The 18,436-nt window shown below is 37.8% G+C and overlaps 3 protein-coding genes across 4 annotated transcripts; 1 reads left to right on the forward strand and 2 right to left on the reverse strand.

The window, feature by feature from the left end:
- Positions 1 to 166: 166 nt before the first annotated feature.
- Positions 167 to 3,841, forward strand: LOC119988906 (argininosuccinate synthase, chloroplastic-like). The gene is made up of 10 exons (XM_038834155.1): positions 167 to 351; positions 576 to 634; positions 726 to 807; positions 1,222 to 1,363; positions 1,823 to 1,871; positions 2,034 to 2,216; positions 2,529 to 2,603; positions 2,681 to 2,866; positions 3,014 to 3,102; positions 3,188 to 3,841. Exons 1-10 carry the CDS (start codon positions 285 to 287, stop codon positions 3,735 to 3,737), a joined length of 1,482 nt encoding a protein of 493 aa, XP_038690083.1. The 5' UTR covers positions 167 to 284; the 3' UTR covers positions 3,738 to 3,841.
- Positions 3,842 to 4,119: 278 nt separating this feature from the next.
- On the reverse strand, positions 4,120 to 8,822 carry LOC119988909 (diphosphomevalonate decarboxylase MVD2, peroxisomal). The gene is made up of 10 exons (XM_038834156.1): positions 8,086 to 8,822; positions 7,801 to 7,999; positions 7,287 to 7,350; positions 6,719 to 6,782; positions 6,538 to 6,618; positions 6,326 to 6,412; positions 5,947 to 6,104; positions 5,775 to 5,823; positions 4,749 to 4,873; positions 4,120 to 4,610 (listed from the first exon to the last, which is right to left on the reverse strand). Exons 1-10 carry the CDS (start codon positions 8,302 to 8,304, stop codon positions 4,397 to 4,399), a joined length of 1,260 nt encoding a protein of 419 aa, XP_038690084.1. The 5' UTR covers positions 8,305 to 8,822; the 3' UTR covers positions 4,120 to 4,396.
- An 844-nt stretch (positions 8,823 to 9,666) lies between these two features.
- LOC119987640 (proline-, glutamic acid- and leucine-rich protein 1) lies at positions 9,667 to 18,304 on the reverse strand. Of its 2 annotated transcripts, none has more exons than XM_038832554.1 (13): positions 17,955 to 18,304; positions 17,391 to 17,507; positions 16,263 to 16,324; positions 15,974 to 16,079; positions 15,136 to 15,207; positions 14,563 to 14,622; positions 14,305 to 14,434; positions 14,035 to 14,228; positions 13,685 to 13,869; positions 12,546 to 12,673; positions 11,739 to 12,010; positions 10,947 to 11,178; positions 9,667 to 10,675 (listed from the first exon to the last, which is right to left on the reverse strand). In XM_038832554.1, exons 1-13 carry the CDS (start codon positions 18,219 to 18,221, stop codon positions 9,834 to 9,836), a joined length of 2,667 nt encoding a protein of 888 aa, XP_038688482.1. In that variant the 5' UTR covers positions 18,222 to 18,304; the 3' UTR covers positions 9,667 to 9,833. The 2 variants fall into 2 exon arrangements, with proteins under 2 accessions (XP_038688482.1, XP_038688480.1); XM_038832552.1 differs by having other exon boundaries at positions 16,263 to 16,327.
- Between the last annotated feature and the right edge of the window lie 132 nt (positions 18,305 to 18,436).

The following is an 18,436-nucleotide window of genomic DNA, read 5'->3' on the forward strand; positions in this document are numbered from 1 at the left end:
GAGGCCCACTTCAAGCCCACTGGACCACTACACATCCAAATTGAAAATTTTGAAAAATTTAAAGCCCAAGTCTACGGTTACCAAAACGAAGCCTACCGTTATAGCAATACAGTAAATCTATTGGTTTATGGTCACGTGTGGCAGCTTCGGGCTGCTCGGGTTTTTATTTAAGCTAAAACCCTAGCAATCGATTATTGCTTGTCTCTTGGTTCTGACAGAGTGCGAGACAGATAAAGGCGCGCTGAGCTTCAAGTTTGCGATTAGAGATTAACAGAGGCAAGGCAATGGCTCAATTGAAGGCGATCTCCGCGTCATCACCTTTCAATTTCGGTTTTCATGGCTTCAGGAAAGGTACTTGTGTTAGCATTCCTTTTTTTTTTTCCTCAGATATGTGGTTTAGGTCATCTTGAATTTTGTACTGAAATCGGATTGAAAGAAAGCCACATCATGGGTGTGTTTTGTTCGGTTTCTGTAACTTGATGTTGGCTTTAAAGTGTCGTGAGGCAATGTGGTTGCTAGTTTTGATTATTTACGTTGCCTAACTTGAATAATCACACGATTGATTCCTTATGCAGATTCATTGCCGTGTGCGCAGAGTATGTCTATGAAGAGTACATCGTCTTCTCTACAGGAAGTAGGAGAATACTGTCATCTCGTTGATTATGCATGTACACGTTTGTTAACTTCTTGGGTGTAATCTGATTACTGAATAATATTGTTCCCAGTTGGGGGTGAGAGGGAGCGAGTTTCAGGGACAACCACTAGTTATCAGTTATGGCAATGCAGCTCAAAGTCGTCGCAATGGAGGTGATACTCTGTTCCTGAGATTGAAGTACTCTTTTATTTTATTTTATTTTTTTCTGTTTCTTTTGGTGTGACATTACCGACTTTGCGTTTGTTCAAAATGTCCTATTCATTGTTTTGTTTTCACTTGATTCTGAAATATTTCGAAATGTGAAATTCAATATCATAGTATCGTCTGCTGAGCTATAGATTAATAAGTTATGGCCCGGAAGACTGTCATATGCCTGTTTTTTTCAACATTAAAACTTTTGTCATCCTTATGAAGTCTATTTTCTCAATCAGAACGTATAAAGTTGGAAAATTAGTTTGAAACCTGCTGCCTCTCTCTTTTCTTATACACCCTGATTACCACTTGGATTGAGGGAAATTTTATTGATATATCTTTGCCTTGTTTGATGATTTGACCTTGATTTGCAGGCATTCAAGCAGTTTTATCCAGTGATAAAGAGATAGAAACTTCGGGTAGTCCAAAGAGTGGAGGTCTACGTGGAAAATTGAATAAAGTTGTTTTAGCTTATAGTGGTGGCTTAGACACCTCTGTCATCGTCCCATGGCTAAGGTATTCCATTTCATTGCCGAAATAACTAAACCACATGGTTCACAAGTCTTAAACTGTTCATTGGCTTGAAAAAGGTATAATCTGTGATGTGCAAGAGTATCAAAGTAGGCATTTCGCCATTTATTATTCAAATCAGTGGCCCTCTGTTCAAGAAAACTATAGAAATTTATCATATGTGTAGGATGGTATCAAGAGAGTTACAAAAAAGTTGCACAACAAGGTTTTGGCATCTAGATACCTACAATTTAATGTCCTTCGTGCTAGGACATATCTTCTTTAATGGGTCCATGGTTTCTGATCAATGTACCTGCAGCATTTTTTTCCCAATGCTTTCATGCCAATTGATGCTGTTATGATTTTTTTTTGAAATACTGTTAACTAACCTTCCATTCCTCATGAATTATTTGCTAGTTTTCCCTCTAAATATAGTTATATACATTTTAAATTATTGTGCTTCAGGGAAAACTATGGTTGTGAGGTTGTTTGCTTCACTGCAGATGTTGGTCAGGTACGTCAATGGTGCCAGCATTGAACAAGTTTCTATGTTTCATATTTTGTGATGTCTTTGTATCATGTAAAATATTGTTTCTTTTGCTTAGGTTATGGTTGAATTAGTTGGAAACCTAAACTCATATTTCTGGGTGCTTGATGCCAAATTCTGATTTTGCAGGGCATAAAGGAATTGGAAGGTTTGGAAGCAAAGGCCAAGGCAAGTGGAGCTTGTCAGTTAGTGGTGAAGGATCTACAGGAGGAATTTGTAAGAGACTATATATTTCCTTGCTTGCGAGCTGGTGCAGTTTATGAAAGGAAATACTTGCTGGGAACCTCAATGGCCCGACCTGTTATTGCAAAGGTTTGCTCTTATGTTAGAAATTGATATTCTGTAAGACCATTCAAAGAAAATTATTCTGTAAGAGTTTTGGGGTTGTATGGAAAATAAAAAACTTGATATTCTGTAAGGTTTGCTCACATGGTCTCTTTCCTGAGGTCCTGCCTGATATTTATTTAAGTGTCAAAAAACTAGCTTTTGTTTGACAGAGAGTCTTAGCTTGGCACAACACATTTGTTCTATCTGTAATTTGCTTATTAGGTGGATCATGATAGTTTGTGTGCTGAATCTTGTTAGCTTTTGTTTCTCATTTTAATGGTGTACTCGAAATGGCAGGCGATGGTGGATGTTGCCAAAGAAGTTGGAGCTGATGCGGTCGCTCATGGATGCACGGGGAAAGGAAATGACCAGGCATGGCTAACAATTATGATCTGTTAAAACCTAACATTTCTCTCTGACTTGATCCAACCTGCTAAATGTTTGTTCAGGTTCGCTTTGAGCTTACTTTCTTTGCCCTGAATCCTAACCTAAACGTTGTGGCTCCTTGGCGGGAATGGGATATCACGGGGAGAGAAGATGCAATTGAATATGCTAAGAAGCATAATGTGCCCGTCCCAGTGACAAAGAAGTCCATATACAGCCGAGACCGAAATTTGTGGCACCTAAGCCATGAGGTTGTTCTTAGCAAAGTACCTTTGGTTGATTGATAGTTTAAATCATGTTTAGTTGCTAAAATACCTATGTAGTGTTTTATTTTTATTTTTTTTCTTTCCTCTTATTAGAATTATTTATGTTTATTGATTCTTTTGCCTAATTTGAAGGGTGACATCTTGGAGGACCCAGCCAAGGAACCCAAGAAAGATATGTACATGATGTCTGTTGATCCAGAAGATGCACCTGATCAACCCGAGTAAGTTTGCCTTTGATTGTTGATTGGATTTAACTTTTATGGGGTCATCCTCTCTTATTAGCTTGAGATGTATTGATTCTTGTAGGTACATAGAAATTGGTATTAAGTCAGGGCTCCCCGTTTCAGTAAATGGGAAGGAACTTTCCCCAGCAGCTCTTCTTACTGAACTCAATGAGATTGGTGGGAGACATGGAATTGGGCGCATAGACATGGTTGAGAATCGGTTTGTTGGCATGAAAAGCCGAGGAGTTTATGAAACTCCTGGTGGGACCATTCTCTTCGCTGCTGCACGCGAGCTTGAGTCGTTGACCCTTGATCGAGAAACAATCCAAGCTAAGGATTCATTTGCCCTCAAGTATGCTGAGCTAGTTTATGCAGGCAGGTGGTTTGATCCGCTTCGCGAGGCCATGGATGCATTCATGGAGAGTATCACTCAGACAACAACAGGTTCTGTAAAACTGAAATTGTACAAAGGATCAGTTTCCGTGACGGGACGAACGAGCCCCTATAGCTTGTACAGGGAAGATATCTCATCATTCGAGAGTGGAGAAATATATGATCAAGCTGATGCTGCGGGATTCATACGTCTCTATGGTCTCCCTATGAGGGTTAGGGCAATGCTTAAAAATGAATAAATGATCCTTGATGACCTTGTTGGATTGCTAATGTAATTTTAGCTTGAGTAGAGCTGTTAAACTGATGCATTATATCTTTATTTCCCCCCTCCCTATATTGGGTTGAATCAGAGGCATCTCATAGAAATGTTATTGCATTGATTTCTGGTAGAGCAAATGAGAAATTAATTTCAGGGAATTAACATATTATATCAATAATCTGTTATAGAGGGCTTTTTAGGTGTTGGATCCTGCGTTTTATTTAAAGTGTAGGATCTATCTAACACCATTCACACTGGTCCCATCACGTGTATTCTTACCATGAACAGTTGAGCTTTTTTTCAGACTGGCACCAATAGTAATAGATGCAGATGGCACAAACATTCCAGACAGAAACTTGGACTTAACAAACTAGCGAGACTTTGGTATAAATCACTAAAAAGTCTTGAAGGGAAACAATGAACAATTTATTCATCACTGTTTCAAAGAAGAATGAGTACATCAACCCAAAAATTAAATTACAAAGACTCGAAACAATAACTGAAATTTTGCAAGGAGCAGCTCCAGGTAATCACTTCACAGCGACACATGAAACGGCAGCTGAATAGAAGGCTTCCGGATAGACTACTCTGCCGAGAAAAACAGACCGATGCATGGAAAGAAGTTATCATACTCTAGATTCACTTGGGCAACCCGGTTTCAGGGTTGAGTAGAGACTGACTGACATCAGAAATCACAACAGGACCTCTCCCTGGTCTTGTACAGATGAAATAACTGACATCACCTCTGTACTTTTGGGCATCCTTCATTTCAGGTGGCGTCGGTAAAGCTTCAATATCATTCTTGCCATGGATCCCAGCACCTTGTAGTATTGACTTATCTCCGAGAATATAACTGGTGAAAATGAAAACAGAAAATGAAAGTCATTTTTGGATCCTCGCTCATGGCATTCTACACAGCAATAAAAACCTTGTGGGATATTACAGATATCGAAAAGTTTCATAGTTTGCCAAAATTATTTGCACACAATACCTGTTCAAATCAATATCAGAATTTGGCGGGAAGTAGAAAAGCAGCCTCTGAAGCAATTGGGCTGCAGACTTCCTATCACGTGCAATCATAACAGCATTCGGGCCAGCATCAAAAGTGTAAGCCACCTATCAATTTTCTTACTGTTAGTCACCCACTGCCACTAATCAGCATAGCAACTATGATTCTAGGACATTTAGCTTGAGTAACAAACGAACAAGCATAACCTTCAACCATATTCTTGGTTATTAATGGCGTTATGCAAAGCCGAGTGAAAAAAGAACATAAAAGAAAAGAAGAAAGAAAACAGTCAAAGTATGAGAATCGGGAGTTTTGAATATAAGGTAATTATAAATGGCACACTTACGAGTTATGATAAAGGACGCTTTGAGCAAAATAAGATACCCAGTCTCTATACTGCATATATATGGTCAATGACTCAACACTATAGATGAAGGCCTTCCACTCAACCACGACACTTTCCAGGAACAAAACCGAGAGTCCAGCAGACAAAAGCAGACAATACCTCCCAATTTTCAGACCAAATGTCAAATATGAAGCAGCAGCATCAGACTTCTGCTTTATGCGGTGTACAATAAAAACTTTTTTTTCATTCCAAACCTTTAGTCTGGCATGAAAGTGAGCACTATAGGTTTTATTAATAGCATAGACTGCATTGTAAAGCCTAAAAGCGCTTCAAGACCGCAAAATGCTAGGGGGATACTTGGCATGGAAAGACTTTGGATTGAACTCTTATGAGAAGATTACGTGCGTAAATGTAGGCAATTAGAATCCTAATCCAATACTGAATGCGGAGTGAATGGTTCTGTATTATGTACAAAGGTCTTACTGAACCTCAAAGGCACTTTTTGGGTTGTAATATCATGAGGACGAATGGACAGACCAAACCATGCAATACCTTACCAGCATTGGGCCAGATCAAAACGTGCATATTGTTAAGACTTAAGAGGTCAAAAAGTAATGGCCTGAAGAAATTTCAGAAACAATAAAAGATCATGGAGATCGAACCTGAGGCGTTTCTTCAGAACGATTCCATTTTTCAACACAGCTGATAATCCTGAAACATATTTATTTATTTGATCTACATTAAACTCCACCATCCATAGTAAACCAATGAGTGAGTACATAACCAATGCAGCCTGAGACTCAAAGGGTATATTAAATAGAAACAGAAGCTTGCCTGTGGGACGTATCATTCATGTAGAATATGGGGGGGCATGTATCTAAGCAGACTGCATGAAACTGATTACTATCGGCACAAGTCAACTGCGTAAACGAAGCGAAATCACGACTTGCTATGGCTTCTTCCATTTGTTTTATACGTTCCGGTACAACTTCCTACAAAGTCCAAAACAGCAGAACGAATTGATTAATTTCAAATACAAAAGTAACAATCTTCGAATGATATTGAATTGAGGAATTTGAAGATAACATCCTCAAGATAAAGAGCCTTTAATGATATAAGTGTGTCGGTGAGGAGCTCCACCAAGTGTAGTCATAAGAATCTTCAAGAGCCATAGAATTTAGAGGAATTAGCAATTAGATGACAAGAAAAACACCTTTGCTCTGTGCTGTAAAAGCAAACTAGTTTCAACACTCTCACGCATTCCTGAGGTGCTACTTGTTTCTTTCTGCCTTGAGCTTACCTAATGCCAAAAAAATCAAGATTGCGATAAATTGACTAAATAGGGTACAAATAAAGCCATGCTATTAAAAACTATTCTAGTGATTCAGCAAAGGGACAAGCAACAAATGAAAAAACTATACATACCACAGCAATAATTATGACAAGATCATCCCAATGCTTCTCATCTGCAAGTTGAACAGCAACACTGTCACTTCCGTCCTCATCCTTGGCACATTTGGAAACAAATATTAGAATCGAACATGAGAAAACATCATATTTCCAAGATCGAAGGCACAAAAGATCAGCCCCAAGCATTAATGCTTACTTTTCCCATGATCCACTTGACAAATCCACCAAATAAACTGCGACAAGCACTGCCCGAGCCTTGCCTATAGATAAAAAAAAAACAATCTCTAAGATATCACTAGTAATCAAAACTATGATTCATGTTATATATAACTGCATGGAAATAAGATAGCAGACAGAGAAAAAGAGCAACCAACATAGAATCATTTTAGCAATGTTCACATAAGTTCTAACTAAAATGGATATCATGTTATTAATCATGCCAGGAAAATATGAGCTTAAACAAAAATATATGTCATGACTGTTTAAATCATAAGCAAAGCCCAAAGAATTTCAAACAATCAGCATTTTTTATATGAAAATAGTTTTACAGACTAACAATATCAGACCCTAACATAATGTAATCAATCAAAAAAAAACATAAAACAGAAATCTGAAATAGTATGGAAAGCAATAATATAAGATTGACATGATACAATTGTTACTGACAGGTAGAGCCATAAGGTGTCAGCAGCTATTAATACATGCTAAAACCATCCATAATATAAATCTCTTTAGCAACTATAAATAATACCAAAATACCGTACCTCGCAATAGCAGAAAGCTTGCTCTCATCTTCTTTTACATTCATCAGCTTTGCCAGGGCAAATACTACACACGAAACATTAGCCAAATTAATATGCAACATAGAGACTGCACGGAGAAAAGCTTAAACAGCCAACAGATAGGCTGCCTGAAGTCAAGATATAGCAAAATTTCAGAGTAGATATAATCCATATGCATTCTGCAGTGACTGTAATCCATCACCACAACCTATGTACACAAATACTTTCTAGCTTGATTTGCAGCATATAAATAGCTGTATATAACAGGACCACTCAAAATAGCTGTGTATAAAATCATGCGTATACGGTACACCTGTACACGGTAAAGCTGCATCTATTCTCCAGAATGAAAGAGGAGATGATATCTAAGACTCAAGAAAAACAACCAAACATTTCCTAAGACAGAAAGTACCATTAAAATAAAATCTTGACCAACCAAGATATAAGAAAAGCAACTCAAATTCCACATCAAAATTTGAAATAAACAGTCAATTACCAAAACAAGCAAGGCCAGCCGCAGAGGAAGCCAATCCAGCAGCAGTAGGAAAGTTGTTATATGAAGCAATGTGTAAATGCAATTTCCCCCAATCCTTCTTGGTAATCTTAATATTCTTCTCCTTATCCTCAAAATCAGTAGCACGACTACGAATTTCCCTCAAAACACTTTGGTACCTTCCTTGAGAAAGGGAAAGCTCCTACACTAACCAGCAATACCCAGAATCAAAAAACACCAAAACCATAACAGCATATGAAGAAAACGCACACAAAATCTAATCTTTACCTTGCCATTGAGCCACATCCGGTCCTGCTCAAAAGAAGGGCTGACTGCAACAGTAGTGGTTGTGCAAAGATGATTGGGATCCAGAGTGACACTGATACTGTCATTGATAGGCAAGATGAGGGTCTCATCCCTCTTCCCCCAATATTTGATTACTGCAATATTGGTGGGAGTCTGGGCTGTGACAGTCAACACCCATTTCTCAAAACCATTCTCACCCATCTCCAATCCAATCAAATAGCAGGAAACCCACCTCCCCAAATCACAAGCAGGAAGATTGAAAATCAAAAACAGGGCCTGGCAAGAGATCTACGAAGTGTTGATTGGAATTACGGGTACATATCATATACATAGTATATACCCAAAGCAGAGAGAGAATATAGACAACAATGGAGGCTTTGGGGTTTGACAAAATTTATTGCAGGAGCTTCTGGGTCTCACTCCTACAACCCGAGTTGGGGTTTTTCCTGAATCAAACACAGTTTTGAGGTTCTGCTAGATCTCTTCATTTTCATTCAGGTTACATTCCAAAGAGGGTTTTTTATAGTATGCTCTGCCCAATTATTTAACTCACGTCTACAAACTGCTAAACTAATATGTATCCATTAATTCATACATAATCCCTCTATAAATGAATAAATTTTTTTTACTCTCTGAATCAAGTAATCAACAACACATTAATTGGTTGGTGAAAATAATGGAACAGACCCCACAAATGAGCAACCGTGGAAAACGAGGGTTATTGGTATTCTGATGATGAAAGAAAGACTCTCTTCTGTGGCCACATATGAAACTAAGATTAAAGGTTTCTTACAAAGATCATGGTTTGATTCTCTGGCTTGACTTTTTCAGTTTTCTTCATTTTCTTTTTCTTTTTCTTGTGTACATAATTCTATAATTGATTTGGATTTAAAACAAGTGAATAGACAGCTCATTAATAAAAGGGCACTTTAAATTTGTATATATGCACCAAAGCTCTAAACTTTGGTATATATATATATCTCTTCCAATGGTTGGTGGCATTATTAGTTGTTTAAAGTTTTTATTTATTTATCTTTTTTGGTGCAATATCCCTTTAGTTTCTTTGAGTTATATCTCTCTAACTAATTGCGTACAGCCCGAGTTTAGTCCGAAATGTCCAAAAGATAAACCTGTATAATATACTTCATCGTTAAAAAAATGTTATATCTACCCAACAAAGAATGACTAAAATTTGGTGAAAATAAAACTTGGTGCCTCATGCCATCAGATATTTATAGTCAAGTAAGGTAGTCTACTAGTCTCTGTCTCACTCAAATGACATCTTCACTCTTCAGAGTCAATAAAGGCATGCCATGTTATTTTTAAGTCAAATTACACTAGCAGCCTAGGCCCAGCACCCCACCAAGTAACTTGTGTAACTTGTTTATAATTCCCTGGCTGCAATGTCTACAACATATATAATATGCTCATGTCTTCAGTCAATATGCAAACAGATAAATACAAATGAAAATAATAATAATGAAGAAAATTTAGGATGATATGCAAACAGATCAAAGAGAGAAAGACTTGCTGGTTTTCTAGTCACAAGCAGGTTTCACAATATGCATATGAAGTTTAAGCATTTCATTTCCTCAGAGCTGCACTAATAGAAATGATAATATGTAACCTGAGTCAAAAAGAACAGTTTTGATAATACACCAAAACCAGAATTCTCGATTATCAAAGTTAATATAGAGTTACAGACTCGAAGACATACGTCGCTATCCCCTTCATTTGTCGCTTAAATTATCCTCAGAATCTGGATCGGTTAATATAGGATCGGGGATTTCTTCATTGTCTAAGTCGCTACCCAAGTCCGACCTATGTATTATGCCTTTTAGAGCAGCAGATAATTTTGTGAAAGTATCTTCACTTGCCGGGGCAGACCCATCATCTTTACCCAAAATATTGTTACCTGGTGCAGAGGCTTCCTCACCAGTTGATACCATTTCATCATCCTTATAATTTAGGTCATTGTCTGAAGTTGTTCTTGTAAATCCCATTTCATGAGCTTTACTGTCTCCAGTAACTACAGTAGTTGTGTCACCTTTGAAAGACGTAGGTTCCTGAGATTGAACCACATAATCTTGCAATTGCTGAGAATCGACAATCATTTCATCCCCTTTTCTTTTCGTAGCCACATCCACACTTGCAGTTGCTGACTCCCCCAAAATTGTCCCAGGAATTTCCACACCAGATGAATGAACCACCAATGGCTGCGCTGCATGATCAACTGTTACAGTTTCAGTTGCGTTCACGATATTTATATTCTCATCCTGGTCATTCAATGGGGCATCATAATCGCCATTCTCTAGCCAGCTGCGATACAAATTATCATCATCTGAATCAGGAGGACCATTTCCTATATCTTGCATGCCACTTGGAAGTGCTATGCTGTACTTGGAAGCACCAGGTTCAGAATTGGAGAATCCTCGATTAGTTGCATCAAATGATTTGCCTTGTGCAGAAGAGAAATCAGCAAGTGGAAGGGCCCTTGGATGTATTAGCACCTCCAGGTCTAGGAGCGCGTCGGCACAGAACTCAGAAAGCTTTGTCCCAATTTCTTGCTTACCTGCAGAACCAGTAACCGCATCGTTATTGCAGATAAAACACGCACTATAAGTCAAAATGTATGACCGCAAAGGCACTGGGGCAAATCATTGCTTTACGGACCACTTTTGAGTTAATACTGCCAGTTTCATTAGCAATGCTGTTATAATTGATGATAATCTTAAGGCATCTTCAAACGATTGTCAATGGCAATTTGCAGCATTTCTGGACCCTTGATATACATGGTTTATTAATAAGATTAAGTGATGTATAGATCTAAGATGAGAACTTACCTCTACGAAAAAGCTCGAGACCCTGGGCTAAGTGTGGGGGGCGAACGTGAGTAGGGGAAAGTAGAGACGCCAAAAGTGCTTGTAAAGCTATGAGCTGAAAATCTGCCCACGTTGATGATTTTGTAACATAATTGCTGTCTTTGGCCCATCCTCCTTTGCACGAAGATGTTGCTACATTAATCAAAAGAACATCAACTTCTGACCGCCAGGATTCAGACTTAAAAGCACCACCCTGTGGAAAAATGTTAGATAGATATTATTACTGACTTTCCTTTTCAAACAAGAAACCAGAAGCCAAAGTGACCAAATATAATTCATAATTTCTGAATAGATCAAGAATATTATTATTTTTGATGCGTTAGATTGATTATTATTGGCATGAGATAGGACCTGAACTAGAGCAAAGTTGAAGTTTTAAGGAGTAGGCTACCACTAGGTCAAAAGCTCCTTGCGACCAAATATGTTTTGCCAGCTGATAAGACTTGAACCCAGGCTAAGTGCCCCATAATATTTTGCTCAGCTAATTATTTTTCCAGGCCAGGCGTACTATTATGTGTTAAATAGGTTTGATTCGTAGTCTTGCTCCAGTATATTAATGAAATACAGCCATAAAGTGTAAGATAAAAAAATGCACGAACACCAATAGACCAACGAGATGACACACAAAATACAAGTAGCTTATTAATATGCCAAACATAAATTGAGATAACATGGTTTGACAAGATGTATTCGTGTGTGGACATAGCTAGTGATGACATGACACTCGGTAAGAATTACATGCAATATCCATACCTCGGTAAGAAGAGCTTTTAAAGCCTTGAGTGCAGCTACTTTTACTGAAATAGGAGTTGTTGAATGCTTCTTGGATGTTTCCACTTCTATCTGCTGTTTCTCAAGAGATTCAGTTGCACCATGTTTCCTTTTTCTACGGCTATGATTCCCCAATGTCTCAGAGGAGGTGCTGGAGTTGGCATTGGAAGAGGTACAAATATTTTCCTCATCTATTGGACATAAATCAGCAAATGCATTTTTGACAACTTCTTGTGCAAGATATATTGCTATTCCTGATTGGCACACAACAAGAATCAGACACCTCAACATCCAAGTTCCATGATAAAGACACATTTACAATCTTATATGATATACATGCAACAGCCACACCAAACATGCTGATGTTAGAAGAGGTCAACACTGAAAGAGGCATGAGTCTTTACTTGACAGGTGGCACCCCCTAAAAAAAGCAGACCTACCACTAGATATCTTCCCCAATCTGCTGGATAATCTTGTGACACTATCATGCACAAAAATACATATTTTCTTGAGCGCTCTCTGAATGATCAATCATAAAAATTTATACTAATCAATATTATCAAATTATCTCAGCCAGCATGACGTGGACAAAAAAATAAGAAAAAATATAACCCAATCTTCACCAGAATCCATTTCAGAGGCATATAACTCAAGAAAATGTCCATTATTAGTGAGAAGAAAAGGACAGCGAAGGAAGAACAAAGTCAAAACACATACATATGGAGGAAAAGACACTTGGCACAAATCAATGAAATGGAGATAAAGAATTACTCAAGGATTGATACTTACCAATACCCATGGATCTCAGTAAAACCTCTGTGATTGAATAGAGCTTTATCCTTAAATCTGGCAAGACACATCTTTTGAAATACTCTTTTATGAGTCTCACAATGTATGCAGCATGTGGCAAAAGCTGACTGCAAAAAGAATGAATGAAATGGATAAATCATGAAATTCCCAAATTTTTAATCAGAATAAACAGCATAAAATTGACAAGAAAATATGATCAGCAACACACCATGATGAAAAAAAATATAGAAATTAACAATTTCTTTCCATTCAAATACCATCAACAAAATAACATTCCAGTAGTCACAGAAATAATCAAACCATCTTCCATCTACATGGAAGAAAGTGGGGAATAGGCCCACATATTTGGCTAAATTAAACACATTATATTTGGGTCTGCAATAAGATTTCAACAACTTCACAGATGAATTATAGCATGAATATAGGCACTAAGGCAGTGCGATGTAATCACAAACCGGTCTTTGGTTATGTAAAATGAAACTGTGACAATCCCAGTATCACACCATTTCATAGCTTTATTGCAACTATGCTTATCTTTTGCAGTAAATGGTGCAATTGTGGGATTTACTCTTTTCTCATTCTTACAGGTAAAATTCCAGTCAATTTTCAACTATGCAAAAGCGACAAAGAGCTCCATCTACACAAAAATAGATGCTGGGTAAGACTAGAAGTATTACTAAGAAGCAACGCATATAAAGCTGCAACCTTTGTTGAAGAAGCATGAGAAACAGAGGACAAATAAAAAGGTAAACAACTCTCGTGCATAAGGCTCCACAGTGGGGGGTCGGGGACAGGCATGATGTAAGCAAACCTTACCCCACACAATATGTGGATGAAAGGCAAACAAAGGACAAATATAATACTTTTAAGTCCAGCTAAATTTTTTCTCTTGAAATTTGAAGCATGTCAAAGATCAATCAATCTAAGGATTTTAAGCCTTCTGTACATTCCCAAACCCAGAAATATTAATTCTGGTAAAAGTTATTCCACAAAGTAAGAATGCATCCTGCACCAAATTATGCAATTTTGACATAACAAACATATTTGGGCGAGCAAATGAACAAGATCACGCAAAGAAAATTGTGAAAAAATATATAATAAGAAGAAATGTGGATTACCTGCGCATACCCTTTATGATAGAGATTAATAGTTCCAAACTGGACAAATGCAAAACTGGAAGTTCTGCACAAATTAACTCTTGTTGCATGGCAGTCATAAACAGTAGCATATTGCGTGACAAAGAGCCATCCACCATCAGCACTCTTTCAACTAGGGCTAACAGCGCACGAATTGGGACGTTTACCTGTTAGTTGAAATATGACACTCTTGAGTATAGTATTATAGTTAACAATTGCAGTCTCAATTAGGCTAATGCTCCTCTGGAAAGCCAATACATATTATCAAAATTAATTGAATAGATCTACCATTCTATTGTCACTGAAGCCATATGAAAGAGCCAAAAATTAACCTGAGCAGGATAAGGGCTTGTAAGCATTTCACAGCAGCTATGCATGAGAGCTGAAATGCAGGATATCACCAATTCGTCAGACCTCTTTGTTGCGTTGAGTGAGCCCTCCTCTGACAGCATAGGGCCTCCTAAGGGAGGTGGGGGATCTTTCCCTGGTGGGACCAACAGCTTAACAGCTTCATTACGTCTGGTTTCTGCAAATGCATACAAACTTATTAGCTGTTATTTCTTCCACCATCATCAACAACATCAGAAGATACAACCCAATACCTTCTTCTAAACCTTGAAATATGTCACTCAGTTGACTGTTTACCAACAATAAAATTTTTTGCATCATTATGAACCAGCTGTCCTCATCTCCTCTAGATTTAGGAAGTAATGCTAGGCAGCAAGCAAATTTCTGAATGTTGAAAACCAAACCAAACAAAACAACTCAGAGCTAGTTCATGTCCATGTTATTGCTTGACACAATGACACTTCAGTCATATATCACAGACGACTGAAGCAATAAAAAACGAAGCATATTACCTTCAGCATATCAGCACTGCACTTTCGGGACAAAATTTTAAAAGCAATGGCGGCTTCAGCCTGCCAAAAGTAACTGCAGAGTTATAACACAAATACTTAAAGGCCAAAAAAGCTAAATCAAGTTAAATGAACCTTACCGAATTGGATACAACTAATGTGCTGATTTTGGGTCATGTGTTCCACTCTAGGTTAATATGAAAATGCCCACAAGCAATTACTGCTGTTCCTAATTTCCACTAATTTCGTCCGAAGTGAGGAGTTGATGCTATGAATACTGTTTCTAGCACACTAGAGAAAGGTCTCCTAAAACAATCAAGCAATTGTTACAAAAATAAAGAGGTTGAATGACTATTGATTACCCACAGTACATATTTGGTACTAGTAAGTAGTAAGTCCTCAATATATATATATTTTCAAGCTTTGCAGAAATTAAGTTTCAATAGCAGGTGCACAGACAGGAACAAACAAAGTCAGCGTATCTATTTTTAAGCTTTATAGAATCTAAATGTGAATAGCAGATACGCAGATAGACATAAAACAAAATCTTTAACAAGCAAGAATAGGGAAGCTCACGCTGTCATAATGGCGCTGAACAGCAGCTGGGAAATAAGTTATAATGGTGCATAGCAAATGAACAGCAGCCTCCTGCAAATTAAAATCCAAAGACTACTGAATACATAAGAAAAGAGAGAGCATATATTCTCCCTCTTCATGTACAGTGCTATAGTGGAACATAATTATGCAAGACTCATAGCTCTTGCAACAGCCCTAACCTAGAGAAGATTATTATTCTACCAAACTGATCATTAGATTTGATACTTATCAAAACATGTTTGCTTGTTAGTTATAAGTTGATCAGAAATCAATAGCTATTCCATTTATTTGAATGGAAAAAATATTGGAACACATATCCACAGTATGATTAATTTAAGCAGGTCTCTAAGTACATCTATATGACTAATTTTAGGATCTCGTTGCAAGTGTTAAGGTGGGTTGAAAAGAACTTTTTCATTTTTAAAAGAACTTTACTACATGTGCAGTCACAACCTAGAAACTGAAAAACATTTGCATGAATTCCATTGAGAAGATCTCCACAGTATGACCATTTTATGATAATGCAGTTCTTGGCAGAACTTTTCCACTGCCAACAGTACTTTGCTTTGTGTTTTGGTTATAAGCTACAAGTACTTAAAGCTCACAACTCTAAGGCCTCAATCGGTAATACGCTGTAGCAGAACGAAAGAACTTTTGTCATGAAGAGTACTTCATTATGAGTTATTGAGTTTAACTGCTGTGCCTAGGTATGCAAATCCATATTCCAAGTATCCAACAATGATGACAACGATGATAGCCGCACAAAATAGCGCCAACAGAAAACAAAAAGTATTTGGGAAAGAGGTCTCCTACTTACCCATATAGCCTCTGAGTTATCCCCATTGAGCAGCTTCAACATTGGCTGCATAGTTTTGCCAGCAAGAGAGGTCCCATCCTTCCGTGCATTTGGAAATCTACCCAACCTAGTTGAAAAGGAAAAGAAGATGCCATTTCACACAATAGAACTGAAGATGTTTGATGCAGGGTTCATGTAGCAATAACCCATGAGAAGTAATGTTAATGATGCTTTTTAGCAATTCCGAAGTTAATCGAATAAAAGTTCCTTTTTCCAGAAAAGAGAAGTATACAAAACTTGGATGTCTCACCTAGTGATCATATCCGATACTGAATTACAGGAAGCCACCATCACAAATCGAGAATCAGCTGGCTGCTGTGTAGCACAAAACACCAAAACTCATCTTACAGGTGTAAAAAAAAAGTGTGAATGCACAACTTATAAAGAAAGAACGAAAGTACACTGCGTAAAATTTCAAACATCAGTCTTTAACTAGACAAAGACATTCAAAAAAATGGGTGAAAAGTCCACTAGCTAAAAGAAATTTTGCAGTGCCAAAGTACGGAATCATTTTGGTGCAGAGAAAAAGAACACAAAAGAAACAGCTTGCATGCTATATGAATCATACTCAAACATGACATTCATGTGTGTGCTAGAGCTACTCAAAAGCAGAATAGCATCATGGCATTAATGAAGTAAGCAATGTGGGCACCTATTGAGTTTTTACAAGATGGCTAAATCAATACCAAACTCAACAAGAAGCCTTGTCCAAAATTAGTTGAGGTCAGCTACATGGATCCTATTTCGAAAGTAACTTCTTCTTTACAGTTCTCCGAGACAGTTTTCTTTAAAATTTAAAATACTTCAAGCCATTCTCAAAGTCCCTTTTCCCTTTTCCATCCCTACTCCTTACTGCATATTAGGAGCGTATAATCAATAGTAACTATACATGGACTGGCCATCCATAAGCATCTTTGAAGACCTATATCTTTATTAGGTTTCAAACATGCCAAATTTTGGCACAAGCTACATGTTTAAGAAACCTTTTATGTTTCCTCAAGCCATGTGCAAGGTCCCGACTGGATGAAATAAAGGTTGCCCCCAATAGGACAAGTCCATAGAAACAATTACATTTTTCGACCATAAGTTCTAATTGCTCCATTGTCATTCCAACGCCAAAAACCAATTAGCCTTTGTTGGTTAGGCACCACACCAAGCCTAATGAAGATCCTCAAATGTCGTTAAAGTAATGAATTCCAAACAAATTGAATAGAGACCATTCTAAATATTGAGTTAACTCAGCTTTTTGGCAGGTATTACAGCAATAGAACACCTTTTACTCTTGTAAAAAACATAGCACCCCAACTATTTTTTGAAACCTTGTATAGAAATGACTAATGTAACGACAAACTAACGAGCAACAAAATGCTGTCAAAACCTGAATATGTAGCAGAAGCTTCTCAAACCAAACGGTGTATGATGCTGAGAAGCGGTCGGAACCGCATTCTTGAGTAGTCACCCCCAGCAAACAGATTCCCGCCCAACATTTATCTGGCTAAAACAGAATGAAAACGAATATATGAACATGGGAGTAAAAATTCAAAAGGTCAGAAGAGAAAAGGCATTTTCCCTCACTCACTCACATTAAACAAAAAGATGTATTTTATGCTTAGATACTACAAGTGCAAATAATCCACATTCACAACTAAAATCTTGCCACATTACAGTGTGAAAGGATTAGATGGACTCAATTTGATTCATAATAATAACTAAAATTTCAAAACTTTGATATCTAATAGCCGCTGTCTCCTATAATCTATTTGATCCAGTTAACTGTTCCATGCAATTATGAATGATATCCCTGGCAAAGGAATTGAACTGGACCCCAAAAAAAATGCATCGCCTTTCAGACAAAACCCACTGATAACTGAATATCAAAATCGAAGATCATATATCTAGTTCACAAAGACTGATGCGCCACAGAGGATGAATTAACAGGTACCGAGTTGCTAGTAACAAGCGCGAGCAGCCGCTCGACCCATTCGTCGACAGCAGATCTCCAACGCTGAACCTGCTTCTCTTCAAGCGTTTCGGTAAATGACTCCGATAATAGTTTGTGGGTTTGAACCAGATTGATCACTCGAGACAAGTCCGACGGGCTCCCAAACGGGCGTTTCTCGTCCGGGACTTGGTCTTTGAATAAAGAACGAAGCAGACGAGGCTTCAGTTCGACGTCGTGCATGTTCGAGAAGTGCTGAAAGGCCGCCATTGGAAGCAAGGCGTGAGCTTTGAGGTTTTGCAGTAAAAGGGTTTTAGGGTTCCTGTGATTTTCCTAAAACCCAAAACAGAGTAACCGTTACAGGGATGATAATAGTAGAAACCAAAAATAACAGGGATATTTATGTCATTCAAGTGGGATGTTACGTTTCCTATGAGTTGCGTTTGGTCTCAAAAATGTCTTTCCGTTTTACAATCACCCTAAAT

The sequence above is a fragment of the Tripterygium wilfordii genome, chromosome 21 (genome assembly GCF_013401445.1).
Source record: "Tripterygium wilfordii isolate XIE 37 chromosome 21, ASM1340144v1, whole genome shotgun sequence".
Taxonomy (NCBI): domain Eukaryota; kingdom Viridiplantae; phylum Streptophyta; class Magnoliopsida; order Celastrales; family Celastraceae; genus Tripterygium; species Tripterygium wilfordii.